Here is a 15,158-nt window from a genome sequence, read left to right as displayed (position 1 = left end):
GCGATACTAAAATTAATTTCATAAATGTTTGAGTGTAGGATTTGAGTTCAATGATGAGAAAAAATGACACTAAAATTAAGTTGCGGTAGTAATCCAACTCAAGCGGTCATTCTGGGGTCAGGTTCCAGTAAGCCGGTNAGGTTGGGGGGGATATAGTAGTACATATACAGACAACTGAATAATACAACTAGCGTAGCAACAGATGAAAACAGACAAACATATTAAAAAAGATTAGAATGATATTCTCTACTAGGACAGAATAGTTTATATTTTTTACAGAGGAAAAGATAGAAAAAGAAGAAAATTTTATGGCCACATAAAGTATTCGAAACTACTGTGCAAGATCCCATTTCAAATTCAGGCTATAAAAATACAATGATATATAAAGCTTTATATTTTATAATGCATTTCCAGAAATCCTTTTTCTTTGATTTTCTATACGACAATCAAACCAATACACAACCAGAAGAAAATGATAAGTAGTAAAAATTAATAATCTTTATACAAAAATATTTAATTTAACCGTTTATATAAAGTATATTTACCGAATGAGATTCTCTAATGCGCCGAGGTCTCCTGTCCGCGCGCTCCCTCGCGCGTAACCTCAAACTGATCATCAACTTTTTATTGTATTTTCTGAAAATATAACTTAGTCAATTAAAAAAAGGTATGAATGATCAAAGTTAATGATGAAAGCTTATTTTTTAGTCCCGCATTTTCGTTTTTTAATCATTGCGCAATTTAATTCTAATATTTACGCGTGAAAATCAAATAGAAATGAAGAAATTTGCAATGTTTCAGTCAAGCATTGCTACATAGCCAGGCTTTATCAAGTGCGAATTTCACTGAATCATTCATTCTAGGAAACTTGCAAAGGACGGAAGAGACGGGGTGGGGGGTTGCAATTGTTATGAAAATTGAAAATTTGTCTGTATTAGGCAACCTCCTTATTACATAATCACAAATATTGATATTTAGTTCAAAATCACCATCGACAGATAAGTGATTGATCATTGATCGCTTATCAATTCAATGCCCCATTCACTCAGTAAGTTGAGAACTAAATCAAGATCCACCGAAGGTTAAACGAGCCACGTGATCAGTTTTCCTAAATAAAAAATAATTCAAAATTTATTTTTTTTTAAATGGGGTACCTTATATCCCCAATTTCCTTACACAATACACAATCTAGTTCAAAATCTGAACATCATGTTGTTTTAGTAAAACCAATTTTTCGCGTCATTTTGCTATTAGAGGTCAATCTGCTTTAACAGGTCAGGGTTCTGAAGTAAATTTCCTCTTAGATTATACGTTTGTGAGGTCACTTTGCAATTGGAGATCAAGGTCAGAAAGTCACTTTTCTATTAAAAGTCAGGGTCAGGAGGACACTTTGCTATTAGAGGTCATAGTTATGAGGTCACTTTGCTATTAGAGGTTAGAGTTATGAGGTCATTTGCTATTAGATGCCAGGGTCATGAGGTCACTTTGCTATTAGAGGTCAATGTCAGGAAAACATATTTCTAGAAGAGGCTAGGGTAATGAGGTTCCTTTGCTATTAGAGGTGTAGGTCAGGAGGACACTTTGCTATTAGAGGTCAAGTCATGAGGAAACTTTGCTATTAGAGGTACGGGTCAACAGATCACTTTTCTATTAGAGGTCAGGGCCATGAGGTCCCTTTGCTATTAGAGGTCAAGCTCAGTAGGTAAATTTGCTATTAGTGGTCAGGGTCAGGAGGACACTTTGCTATTAGAGGTCAAGTCATGAGGAAACTTTGCTATTAGAGGTACGGGTCCTTAGGTCGATTTTCTATTAGAGGTGAGTCATGAAGTCCCTTTGCTATTAGAGGTCAAGGTCAGGAGGTTACATTACTATTATAGGTCAGGATGACACTTCGCTATTAGAGGTCAGGGTCAGTAGGTCACTTTTCTATTAGAGGTCAGGGTCATGAGGCCCTTTTGATATTAGCGGTCAAGGTCAGTAGGTCACTTTGATATTAGATGTCAAGTCATGAGGTCACTTTACTATTGGAGGTCAAAACCCTGGAAATCACTTCGCTATTAGAGGTCAGGATCAAGAGGACTCTTTGCTTTTAGAGTTCAGGGTCAGGAGGACACTTAGCTATTAGAGGTCAGGGTCAGAAGAGCGGGTTCATAACATGTAAACACTTCTCCTCGTGATAAAAATGAATGACCTTGTACTGGATTTGATGAAGCCGATATATTGAAGCTCGGAAACAATCCTTGCGAACCTAGCCTGCTCCTCCTAGTTCGTAAATAAAATTGATTTAAAAAAAATGTGGCAATAAAATCAAGTTTAGAAAGCATTAGAAAGGCCAGGAAACTGGTTTATTGTTAAACAGAAGGTTAAACAGTGATTTCACGACATCGTCCAACTTCACAATAATAATTAATATTATGATACAACTAGCTTTAAAAATCCATCCAAATAACAGTCAAATATATTTACAAACCCGATCACCCTTACTTTACTTTTTCACACATTTGGAACAAATGATTTGTGAATTCAAAAAGTAGAAAAGAAATATTGTAATAAATCTAATATTTCTCGGAAATCAATAGTGAAACCTAAAAAATTGTGAAATAAAATGAATATTAAATAAATCTAATTTTCCTCAGAGATAGATTCAGCTCCAGTAGAGATTATACTATGCCAACAGCTTAGCCAGTCATATACATTAATCAACCTAGAATAAATATACATTTACTAACCTGAAATATATCAGCCAGTCAAATTGTATATTTTGTGTACTAGGTAAATTGTATATAAAACACTGTACAACATGTATGTACAGGAAAAATCCCTGTTTATGACACCGTTATGTTTTCAAATTTAAATGCACCATGACAGTCAAATCANAGGTGTAGTTTGTATCCAACACAGATATCAGGAAGTATATTAACCCTGCTAACCTGGGACACTCTAGGTGTAGTTTGTATCCAACACAGATATCAGAAAGTATATTAGACAAAATATACACTCATACAAGAGTATAATGCAATATTGACCTGGTAGGATCTCCATTTTTTCATTAAACACCAACATTAGCAAAATATCTGTTTTCTATACTAGGAAAATATTGGAAACTGGATCAGGGGAGCTTCAAACAAACATTTTCTTCAGATGTGGTCATTGTGTTCGGTCCCATAGACTTCTAAGCGAAACCTTCAGCAATTAAAAAGTAAACCCTAACCTATACAACAAAAATCTTTTGTTTGATGACATGTTATAATTTTTTAAAAGAGACAGACCTAGCTGCATGAAAGAAAAATAAAATAAGGATGGGGAAGAGGGGGGGGGGGTATTTGGGTATGTCCTAGAGAACGATTTTTTTCCCCCCCCGCGCCCCCCCCCCCTCCTATTAATTTTGTACATGACCATTTTTTCCAGCAAATTTAAATTTATTTATTATTATTTCAGTGTTAGGTTAGGTTAGGCTCATTCCCGGGCCGAGCGCTGCGGCTAGGACGGGCTAGGGGGCCGAGCGCTGCGGCCAGGAAAGACCTCTATAATTCAACAATTTATAATAAAATTAGTGTTTATTTTGGGCTAGGTTAGGTTAAGCTCATGTCTGGGCCGAGCGCTGCGGCTAGGACAGGCTAGGGGGCAGAGCGCTGCGGCCACATGTCTGGGCCGAGCGCTGCGGCTAGTCCCCCTGGCCCCCTGTCTTAAACATAATGTGGACTACTCATTCACTCAAATTATATATTTTGAAATATCAATATCTCATGCCTTTTAAATCCCTACTTTTTCACCATGAATCTATTTTAATTCACTAGAAAATGTTATAAATAACAAATTTTGAAATTTTATTTTAGCGTACTTAAAACCTCAACTTTTCACAAGTATACTATGTTGAAGTATCAGTAAATAAAACCAGTTTTATAGTTTTAGTGTACAAGTAGACTAAGTACAAGTGTTCTCAATGTACTTTATACAGTGTACATACATCGCACAGAGCCGGAAAATAACGACAGAATTGAAACTTTCGGAACTCAACATTTTACTTTAAATAGATTTTAATTTAAAAAATAGAAAACAATAAGAGAAAGAAAAGTAGACGTTTTAAAAAAAAACTTATCAGTAAAAATGTTGGTATATTATATCTGCCTTTCAGGCTGGGGGGGCAAGGTTAGGCCCCCCTAGCCAGATTAAGGGGGGCATGCCACTCCCTAAAAAAGCTTGCCCCCCCCCCCTGTAGGGAGGGGGGCAAGAAGTTCACCCTGTTTTGTATATTTATCTTTAATACTGTGGTACAACTATAAAATTGATCCTACATGTTCACCGCAAATATTGTGTGATGTGGCATATTAAAAAGAAAATTTTTCACGTAAAATCATGATTTTTTAATGAAAGGCATTTCTTGTCAGTGTCTGAGTACAATGTACATATTTGATTTATGGATGAATTGAATAATGAATATATATATTGTATATGTATAAATTGTAAATTAATTAATATTGTGATTTATATTAACCAGAATAGATTTTTTTTTAATTTCATACTGAATCTCCGGTTTGTAAGGTAAGTTTTTTTTTAATGTTTTGAGTATAATACATATATTTTTCTTGCAGTCGCCGAAAAAAAAAACGAAAACTTAACACAAAAATCTCTTTTTAATCTTATTCAGCAATTTTACAATGTTAACACACATTTGTTATTTGCACGGTCCATTAGGCCTTATACAGATATCAGAAAGTATATTAACCCCGCTAACCTGGGACACTCTAGGTGTAGTTTGTATCCAACACAGATATCAGGAAGTATATTAATCCTGCTTACCTGGGACACTCTAGGTGTAGTTTGTATCCAACACAGATATCAGGAAGTATATTAACCCTGCTTACCTGGGACACTCTAGGTGTAGTTTGTATCCAACACAGATATCAGAAACTATTAACCCTGCTAACCTGGGACACTCTAGGTGAAGTTTGTATCCAACACAGATATCAGGAAGTATATTAACCCTGCTAACCTGGGACACTCTAGGTGTAGTTTGTATCCAACACAGATATCAGGAAGGGTTGGAGGGATCTCTCCTTGGTCCTGGATCTCTAGATCAGGATGCTCCAGGTAAAGGTAGGGATCGGTGAGAGCAGTATGAAGAGCTGCTCGTGGAGCACCTACAAATTCATTAAAAATTAATTAAAACTATTAAGTGAAAAACTTGGACCTCCCTCCCAACATAAAATAAATAAATAAAACGTTTAAAAAATTTCAAGAAAGAATTAGAACCCAATTTGAATATGTAATATTGATATGATGGGGCTACTTAAATAAAATACCCATCAAAGCTTGTATCTATTTAGTTGATTTTATAATGTCTGTTAAGAATGTTTAGTTGTAAATCAAATCAAATCTAACTCGTATGGTTCCCTCCATCCACTCCCCAAACTCAAAGAGACTTTATTAAATCAGGTTTGAAGAGAGGCATTATAGCTAGTGTAATGTCTATTAAGAATGTATTGTTGTAAAACAAAACAGCTGTTTGATGTTTTATAAGCAATTACTTTGATCTTATCTAAATATTTCAGATTTCAGAAAAGAACAATGAATGTTTGAGTAAAACATGAAGTTTACCTACAAGATGTCTTCTAACTGTTGCCGTAGCTGTGAAAAAGAATATTTCATGAAGAGGTTTCACGGTTGGTGGTTGGAGGTAGTCCTTAAAGGTTTGGTGGAGGAGGGTCATCAGCTCACTTCGGAGCAGGTCAAACGGTCTCATCTAGATGTTACTAATAGTTACTCATTACAACAGATTTACAGAATATATAAAAAGAGATATATATTTTGGAATACCAAAAAAATAGGAATTTTTACAACATTTCAAGAATCATTAACATTAGCTTAACCCAATTGTGTTTTCACAATCTTAACCATGTCCATTGCCCAATCTTTTTTTTCCCAGGTGTAAAGTGCCTCCCTACGCACGTGTTTAAGACTTTACCTGGAGTTTCTGGTTTCTATGAGCTGCTTCTAGTAGGGTAGCTTGAAGCTTGTATCGATCCAGTTGCACTGATTTTCCTAATAAGGCAAAATATATTTATAAACTCAGTGATTCATGTTAACAGTTACGTTGTCAATAATCTGCTAAATGATATTTTTAAAAGCAAAAAAAATTTTAAGTAATTTTAAACCAGGTTTTTTCATTTCGATTGTAAAGACAGGCCTAGAAATGCTTTTATCCTACCTACAACAGGGGAAGAAACCGAACTGCGGTTAGGAGAGCTGTTCAAATTTGAAGTACTTGTGCTGCTGGCCGAATTTGAGCTGCCAGGAGCAGGAGTATTTGAGCTGCTAGGAGCAGGAGTATTTGAGCTGCTAGGAGCAGGAGTATTTGAGCTGTTATCTAGATTGCTTGGTAGTATACAGGGTGAGCTAGATGAACTGTCGTTAAATCTAGCAGCTAGAGACTGGACAGCCGGGGAACCTAACAAAATTTAAAACGTGAATTGCCGAAAACTTAATTCGAAGTAATTCCTCTTTAAAATAACCCACTGAATATCTAAATCAATCTAATTCAATCAAATCATTTCTTATTATTCATTCATTCATGCCAATTTTGAAATTTGGCGTAGGGCAATAAAGCTCTAAAAGGATTGGTCTAAATATACCCATGCAATAGTAGTATTTTTGCAATATATGTAATGTTATTGCGTGCAAGATTATTTACAAAGGATCGAACTAAAATTACGAACTAAAACTCTCAAGGTACGCCAATCTGAAGGTTAAATTTGGCGTTCGAATATATACTTTAAAAAGTGGAGAAAAAACAAGTTGTATAACATATTTAATTCTGAATAAATAACAACGAATAGTAAACCTGAATATTCTAGATCTGAATCCAGGTTTCTTAGTTTCTCCAGGTTCTCCTCTACCTTAGCTAGGAACTCGGATAGAAGGGGTAGACCTCCCACCTAGATAAGTTAAACAAATCTACAGGGTGGCCAAAACTTTTTAGAACAAATCCGTACAAAAAGCCGTACATTTTCAGAAGAAATTCGTACAATCCGTACAATTTAAAAAAAATACACCGTACAATCCGTACATTTTTTTAAACCAATCCGTACATCTTTTTAAAAATCCGTACATTTTTTTAAAAATCTGTACAATCAGTACAATTATCGAAAAAAATCTCATTTTTGAAAAAAAAATATTAAAATTCAATTTTTCATTCATTGTCCTTTGTGTTCAGTTCATGTAAAAGGGTTTAAACTTCTTCAGCAAGAATCAATCTTTAAAAAAATGGCTTCATACATATATACAAACTAAATACTGGGTACATGATACTAGGTGCATGATACTGGATGGGTACATGAAACTGGGTACATGAAACTGGGTACATGATACAGGATACTGGATACAGGATACTGGATACAGGATACTGGATACAGGATACTGGATACAGGATACTGGATGAAGGATACTGGATGCAGGATACTGGATGCAGGATACTGGATGCAGGATACTGGATGCAGGATACTAGATGCAGGATACTGGATGCAGGATATTGGATGCAGGATACTGGATGCAGGATACTGGATGCAGAATACTGGATGCAGGATACTGGATGCAGGATACTTGATGCATGATATTGGATACAGTATACTGGATACAGGATTCTCGATACAGGATACTGGATACAGGATACTGGATACATGATACTGGGTACATGATACTGGGTACATGATACTGGGTACATGATACTGGGTACATGATACTGGGTACATGATACTGGGTACATGATACTGGGTACAGGATACTGGGTACAGGATACTGGGTACAGGATACTGGGTACAGGATACTGGGTACAGGATACTGGGTACAGGATACTGGGTACAGGATACTGGGTACAGGATACTGGGTACAGGATACTGGGTACAGGATACTGGGTACAGGATACTGGGTACAGGATACTGGGTACAGGATACTGGGTACAGGATACTGGGTACAGGATACTGGGTACAGGATACTGGGTACAGGATACTGGGTACAGGATACTGGGTACAGGATACTGGAACATCTTCTTGAATAAGCAATCAAATAAGTACTTATGGAACATATTCTCAAATAAACACTTCTTGGACATATCTCGAAAATTATGAATGAATTTTGATTGTCAATTGAAACATTAATCAATCTAATATTATTTAGAATGCAAAAAATAAGTTAAACTAACTTCATTTTAACGAGAATTTTTTTTTAATTTTCATGAAAAATTTGCTGAAATGAGTGAAAATTTAAAAAAAACGGCGTATTATCCGTACAATCCGTACAATCCGAACAATTTGGCCACCCTGAATCTATTAAGACAAAAACAAAAGATAAGTGGAGAAATCCAAATATCAAATTAAATAGTTTGGAAAGAGGAGGTGAGGCGAGTGCATTGTGTTAACTGTTAAGTAAATAGTAATAAATAAATAATAATAATGATAGTAATAAACAAAATAATACAGTCAACCATCATTGTTTAGAAATCAATGCCGACATATAAGATACATTATATGAGATAACCCAGACCGTTATCTTTAAAATCTCAGTTAAATCTCAATAATTTTTTTTCATCGTTCACTAGTACTATTAAGAGGGTCACATGTTTCATCCTTTTTCAAGAACCATGACTTAATACTTTCAGTTAAATTATCTATAAGCTTTTAAAAGGATAAAAAGATGCATCTGGAGCTGGTGAATATTGTTTTTGTATCGAAATTTTCAAAATTGTTTGATATGTGGCAAAAAACTGATATTTTGGAACCCTGCCCATTTTTGTAAATTATCAACGGATTTTCACAATTTCAATTTTTAATCAGCATTTACTGTATAAATTTATATATAATGACATGGCCGATACATCTAAATATATTTCTATATCTAAGAAGTGAAAAATATATTCCCTATATTGTTGTGAGCTATGAATATCTCCAGCTAGTGCAGGTTCATAAACCTCGCTCAGTAACCGGCCTAGAGGACGCCGGGGTAGATCTCTACAAATAAAAATATTTATATATTTAGTGGAGCTGAGCTGGAAACTTGTGTTAGATATCCATAATACCGATCACTTGATCCTAATATCCACAGCGGGCACTTTCGAATTTGGCGGAGAATCTGCTTGATCTCATGGTTTGGATATCCCTACTTTCTCTGTTTTCTCATTCGTTAAACGCAAAATTCCTTGGCTTCTAATTGGCTGTTCGTTTTCCGCACTAAACAGGTTATCAAATAAGGATTAAATCAATCTGTTGAATAACAAAAGATCGAGATAAATGCTAGATCTCGTCCTCGATATCCACGGTTCAAGAATAAGGATAAGGATAACAATAAGGAATAAGGAATAAGGATTAGGGAGATGCCTGTTCAACAACTTACTTTTTTAATCGTGGAATGAACATAAAACACAGCAATTGTGCAGTGGAACCAGATAAATGTAAATTGATAAGTTGATTTTTAAGGTGTTAGGTACTTTCCAAAGCACATTTTCCCAAGAGAGACTTCCCAAGTAACAATTTCCAAAGTGATAACTTCCCAAATGTGCAATTTCTCAAGCGGTAACTTCCAAAGGTTAGGTCTTCTGAGACGCCGAAAGCTACAATGGGGGCCGAGCGCTGCAACTGGGACAGATTTGGGAAGTTGCCGCTTGAGAAATTACAGATTTGGGAAATTGCCCCTTGGGAAAATACCTTTGGAAAGTTGCCACTTGGGGAAAATCCTTTGGGAAAGTACCTTACATCATTTTTAAGCTACCAGTAAAACTATTTCCTTCCAAATAATATTATATACACATAAGACTGCTTAAATGTGCCTTCCTATTCCATTATGGTTACTACTGTATAAAAATCAATCAAAACAATTTACCTGGAAACTATGTGAAGAACTTGAACAACTGCCGTAAAGGTTTTCAAATAATCAAAATATTCCTGAAAAATAAAATAATAATTTCTTTATGTTAAATATTTTACAAATATGAGTAAATCTGTATATTGGCAAATATATAATACAGGTTTCTGTGTGGGTGGCTTAATTTCAGGATCTGGTCAGTGTTTTTAATAAACTATAATTAAAGCACTTGTTTTATTCTTTCTATTTTTGTGCACTTTATTTAATAATTTTAATATCGAAATAACATCATCATCAAAAAAATCATCATCATCCGATTATTTTTCAAGGTTACTCAAACCTGAATTAATGGTTTAATGGTTTGCTTGGCTTTCTTTGGGTTGATCAATATCTCCGCCTGCTCATCCAGCTCTAGCTCACTCATATACTCCCTGGGGTCAAAACTTTATTTAATCCGTTCATAACACGCTTAGTCGGTTCCCCTCCCCCTTACGGTTCAATTCAAGCTGTGAGGTAAATCAAACCTTTTCTTTGAATTATTTTCTATTTATCTTTTAAGGGATTAAAAACTCAGATTAAATATAAAAAATGTTGTATTTCAATGTTTTTCTTTTTTGTAATAAATAAACGAGGGTCTTTTAAGGGGAGTGACTGGCTAGACATATTAGACATATCAGGATTCTCTATAATACAGCACTCTCAGCTCAACTACAATGTCCAGTCACTCCCTTTAAATTAATACGCTGATATCCCTTTATTGTTTAGCTGTTACTAGGATAATAGGGACTGTAGATGTAATTTTCCAAGTTGCCCGTAGAGAGGCATGTTCTTGTACGCGAGAGTTCACTGGCATGGCAGATCTAATATGTATTTGTCTCATCATCTTTAATCCAACAAAGGTTTAAAAGGTACTTTTGCGAATCTGATAAGTCCCTTAAAATACTATAAAACTAACCTGAAACTATTGAGTCTGCAGATAAAACTAAGATCATCCAAATCCATGTCTTCTATTTTCTTCAGGCAATCCGCCTCATTCAGTACAAGTGCAGCTAAACAGAATCTATTTATATTTTTTACAATATAATTCTCAACAACAACAAAAATTAAGTTTTATTGTAAATATGAAATTTTTAACTTTAATAATTTATTTTAATAAAATTTTACAATATTTAAAAATATTTATATGATATCAGATCAAAATATTTTGAGATTTCTATACTTCTTGTTCTTCATTATATTATTGTTCTCAATCATATTCGGCTAATTTTAAAAATAAAAATAAAAGAATTTTTTGGATGTCCTTGTAGTTCGCTACTTTACAAAAAAGAACTATTTTTAAAGAATCTTGCTTTTTATTCTGAACTCTGTATTGCATTGAACTAGCTGAGAAGATCTTGTTTTCTTTTCTCTGAACTCTATATAGAAATGTTTACTCTTGAGTTGCGTCTGAATAAGTAAAGACACAATTTCATGATATTTTCTGGGGGCTGGAAGGGGTGGGGAGTGATCGTCTCACCCCCCTCAAAGTGACCCCTCAAATTAAATTAATTCGACCAAAGTTCAATTTTTTCTCTCTTTCTAACCTGCTGGGTTTCTGTAGAAATGTTCTCCAAGGATGAACCTGACACAATTATCAATAATTTTATATAAAAACATTTAAAAAATTTTATTATTTCAATTGGTTTTAAATTTAAATACACTTTTATGACATAAGCAAGTAACTTTAGGGCGAAAAATTTCTGTTAGATTATGATCATTGGGCTAGACCTGAGGCCAGCAAGGAATTCTAGACTTGGAAGAATTTAGAACACTGTGCATTTATGAATGCAGTTCAAGTCAAACACTTACTGGTTTAATGTTAAAGGCTTTTAGTTATTAAATTCTTCAAACTTTACACCACTACCACTTCTAAAAAAAGATCTATCAGATTTTTGATTAAGATGAAATGGTAAAAAAGCAACAAAAAAAAGAGAAAATGTTGATAATTTTCCTATATCCGGCTAAAAACTGATTCACAGAGAAATCATGGAATAGAAAATTCTCCCGTAGGAACTGGAAAACTCTTCCAGACAGTTTAAACGGAACCTAAACAAATAAAACATTAACAGGGTGGCACAACACCCACTTTTCTAATACTTCTCCTTTCCTTTTCTTAATTCCTTCTTTCTTAATTCCTCTTTTTCTCACTTCCTCCTTTTTTCACTTCCTCCTTTTCTCACTTCCTACTTTTCTTACTTCCTCCTTTTCTCAATTCCTCCTTTTCTTAATTCCTCCTTTTCTTAATTCCTCTTTTTCTTAAATTCCTCCTTTTCTTAAATTCCTCCTTTTTTTAATTCCTCCATTTCTTAATTCCTCCCTCCTTCTTTATTTCCTTCTTTTCTTAATTCTTCCTTTTCTTACTTCCTCCTTTTTTTACTTCCTCCTTTTGTTACTTCCTCCTTTTCTTAATTCCTCCTTTTCTTACTTCCTTCTTTTCTTACTTCCTCCTTTTCTTAATTCCTCCTTTTCTTATTTCCTCCTTTTCTTACTTCCTCCTTTTCTTAATTCCTCCTTTTCTTACTTCCTCCTTTTCTTACTTCCTCCTTTTCTTAATTCCTCCTTTTCTTACTTCCTCCTTTTCTTACTTCCTCCTTTTCTTAATTCCTCCTTTTCTTCCTCCTTTTCTTAATTCCTCCTTTTCTTAATTCCTCCTTTTCTTAATTCCTCCTTTTTAAATTCCTCCTCTTCTTAATTCCTCCTTTTCTAAATTCCTCCTTTTCTTACTTCCTCCTTTTCTTACTTCCACCTTTCTTTAAAAAGTTTTCGTAGACAATAAGGTGACTATATCGTCTTAAAAGTGATCCTTCAACTAAAAAGTGACATGTTTGATTCACAACGGTGACTTTTACACTTGAATTTAAACAATTAGAAAGTTCTCTTATCTGTTCTATCTAATGATATATTATTTTCTCTTATTTTTTTTTATTGCTTCTAGAGCTTCTATGAGCAATTACTATTATATAGAAACAACAGGTAAAATAATCATCTTTTGTTCAGCTAGACATAACGTTGTCTCATTCATCCTTAATCGGACAATAGTTTTAGAGTACAGTTGTGAATCAGACATATCAAGTTTTCACAAAAATGCTGGTTGCTTGATAACTAAAGCGGGTTCCTAGCGTAGGTAAAGCTTACCTCAGTATCAAGAACTACAGCCTTAACAACTTCTTCTAGATGTAGGGCTGCATTCGGGCTTCCAAATCTAGATAATTAGATGGATAAATAGTTAGATTAATAGATAAATAGAAAGGAACAACACAGGTCACCATAAAAATTGAAAACACTATTTAGTTTTTATTTGGCAAAATGGATTGCTAAGTAAGCTTTAATAATAGATAGCTAAGTACAGAGCTAAAAAGGAAGTCACTATCTAGTCAGAAGTTCGTTAACATTATGAATGTTGATGTAATAAGAAGTACAGCAAATCCAGCTTACGTGTTGATAGTTAGCTTGGCTGTGGTAGATTGTGGTAAGGATTTGTGTACAGCAGATAGTGTGGTAGCTACTCCAAATATCATTATTACAGGCAGAATACTCAGATACCTAAATATATATATATATATAAAGAAACATCTTGATTTAACATCTTTTTTCCCAGGTTTTTCATTATTATTACTAAATGTTACAATTAAATGTTCTCTGCTATAATTCTAATAAATTAAAATAGTAATGGTAAAAATTAAAGTGAAAATTTAATGTTTCCCCCTTAATATGTATGTGTTATGTGTATTATGTAAGCATAAAACCAGGATTCTTTCCACAGAAAATTAGGTTTAGGTCTTCTATTCTCTGACAGTCAATTTAAAAATTTCCCAATTTAGATCGTAAAATCTGCAAAATAAAGAAAATTACATCAATTCTATTGATAAAATTAAATCATCAATTACTAAATGTAAATTTTCTAGGATTAATAACATTTTAATTTGCCAGTCTACTAATGACATAACACGTAATAAGGTGGCCTATTGAAATTGATCTTAAATACAAGGTTAATATATTTTGGAAGAATTGAAGAAGTCAGAAAAAAATTCAAATAATTTTCTTTGGATTTACCAGTCTACAAATGATCTTGGGAGAAATTGTGCCATGTAATAACATAAGACACCTACAAGGTGGCCCATAATAAAGTGTTAATTAATGTCGGAAGAATTGCAGAAAAAATATTTAACAAAAAAAAAACATTAAACAAACCTGCTACAGAGAGTTATGAGATCATTAAGAGCAGAACCAGAACAGTTCTCAAAATCCTAAAAGTTAAAAATTCAAAGCAATTTTTTCAAAAAATAATAATAATCATAATAATCATAATAATAATAATAATACTACTAATAATACAAATAATACTACTAATAATAAAAATAATACAAATAATACAAATAATACTACTAATACTACTAATACTACTAATACTGCTAATACTAATATTAATACTGATACTAATCATAATCATAATCATAATCATAATCATAATCATAATCATAATCATAATCATAATCATTATCATAACCATAATCATAATCATAATCATTATCATAACCATAATCATAATCATAATCATTATCATAACCATAATCATAATCATAATCATTATCATAACCATAATCATAATCATAATCATTATCATAACCATAATCATAATCATAATCATTATCATAACCATAATCATAATCATAATCATTATCATAACCATAATCATAATCATAATCATTATCATAACCATAATCATAATCATAATCATTATCATAACCATAATAATAATAATAATCATAATCATAATAATAATAATAATAATAATAATATTGTAAATAAATGTATATGGTTTTATTTGGTTAGCTAACTGGCTTGGAATGTATCTTATCTACTTTATCTCCCTAGCTTTGGACTAATTGTTGGGGTTTTAAAGGTCCAGTTGAAAAAGGGGCGGGACGGTGCTCCCTGCTGCCTGGGCGGTCTGGGGGTCCACATTGGGGCCTCTTGCAGATTTCACTTTCTTATGAATCCTTATGTCTACATGTTTTTATTTTCTGACAATTTTGTAAAATTAACCGTTATTAATATTATTATTATTAACCGTATGCATAAAGGAAAAATTGTTGGAAAGTGTGAACTGACCTGAATAACAAATACTAGTGGTGGTCTCTGATCCCCTGTATACTGAGTAGAATACCAATCCTGGAGATATTTAAAACTAGCTTCAGACTTCTTCACTACAGACAACTCAACCTCATCATCATCATCTGAATTATTTATGTCAGGGGTGAGAATTT

The 15,158-nt window shown here is 33.5% G+C and overlaps 2 protein-coding genes across 2 annotated transcripts; both read right to left on the bottom strand.

Moving 5' to 3' along the window:
* Positions 1-632: 632 nt before the first annotated feature.
* On the bottom strand, positions 633-6,956 carry LOC111716162 (origin recognition complex subunit 3-like). Its single transcript, XM_023491593.1, has 8 exons — positions 6,842-6,956; positions 6,209-6,448; positions 5,966-6,042; positions 5,599-5,743; positions 4,994-5,141; positions 2,632-2,704; positions 2,192-2,262; positions 633-1,108 (listed from the first exon to the last, which is right to left on the bottom strand). Exons 4-8 carry the CDS (start codon positions 5,741-5,743, stop codon positions 1,066-1,068), a joined length of 480 nt encoding a protein of 159 aa, XP_023347361.1. The 5' UTR covers positions 5,966-6,042; positions 6,209-6,448; positions 6,842-6,956; the 3' UTR covers positions 633-1,065.
* LOC111716161 (origin recognition complex subunit 3-like) lies at positions 5,954-15,158 on the bottom strand. Its single transcript, XM_023491592.1, has 13 exons — positions 15,004-15,158; positions 14,083-14,138; positions 13,327-13,434; positions 13,027-13,093; positions 11,843-11,937; positions 11,436-11,473; positions 10,808-10,901; positions 10,193-10,283; positions 9,871-9,932; positions 8,870-9,002; positions 6,842-6,935; positions 6,266-6,448; positions 5,954-6,042 (listed from the first exon to the last, which is right to left on the bottom strand). Exons 3-13 carry the CDS (start codon positions 13,407-13,409, stop codon positions 5,954-5,956), a joined length of 1,029 nt encoding a protein of 342 aa, XP_023347360.1. The 5' UTR covers positions 13,410-13,434; positions 14,083-14,138; positions 15,004-15,158.

This window comes from Eurytemora carolleeae, unplaced genomic scaffold (assembly GCF_000591075.1).
Source record: "Eurytemora carolleeae unplaced genomic scaffold, Eaff_2.0 scaffold1845, whole genome shotgun sequence".
NCBI classification, from domain to species: domain Eukaryota; kingdom Metazoa; phylum Arthropoda; class Copepoda; order Calanoida; family Temoridae; genus Eurytemora; species Eurytemora carolleeae.
Note: the sequence above shows the minus strand (reverse complement) of the source record. Positions and strands in the feature narration are given on the sequence as shown.

Excerpts from the sequence above, each read along its gene's own strand:
- LOC111716161 (XM_023491592.1), bottom strand. The coding sequence starts at position 13,409 with ATGATATTTGGAGTAGCTACCACACTATCTGCTGTACACAAATCCTTA. Across the intron at positions 13,094-13,326 it reads GCCAAGCTAACTATCAACAC|ATTTGGAAGCCCGAATGCAG; the intron begins GTAAGCTGGATT and ends CTAATTATCTAG. Across the intron at positions 6,936-8,869 it reads ATATAGAAATATATTTAGAT|GTGGGAGGTCTACCCCTTCT; the intron begins GTATCGGCCATG and ends TAACTTATCTAG.
- LOC111716162 (XM_023491593.1), bottom strand. The coding sequence starts at position 5,743 with ATGAGACCGTTTGACCTGCTCCGAAGTGAGCTGATGACCCTCCTCCAC. Across the intron at positions 5,142-5,598 it reads AGTTAGAAGACATCTTGTAG|GTGCTCCACGAGCAGCTCTT; the intron begins GTAAACTTCATG and ends ATGAATTTGTAG. Across the intron at positions 2,263-2,631 it reads GAGCTGAATCTATCTCTGAG|GAGGAGCAGGCTAGGTTCGC; the intron begins GAAAATTAGATT and ends TTTACGAACTAG.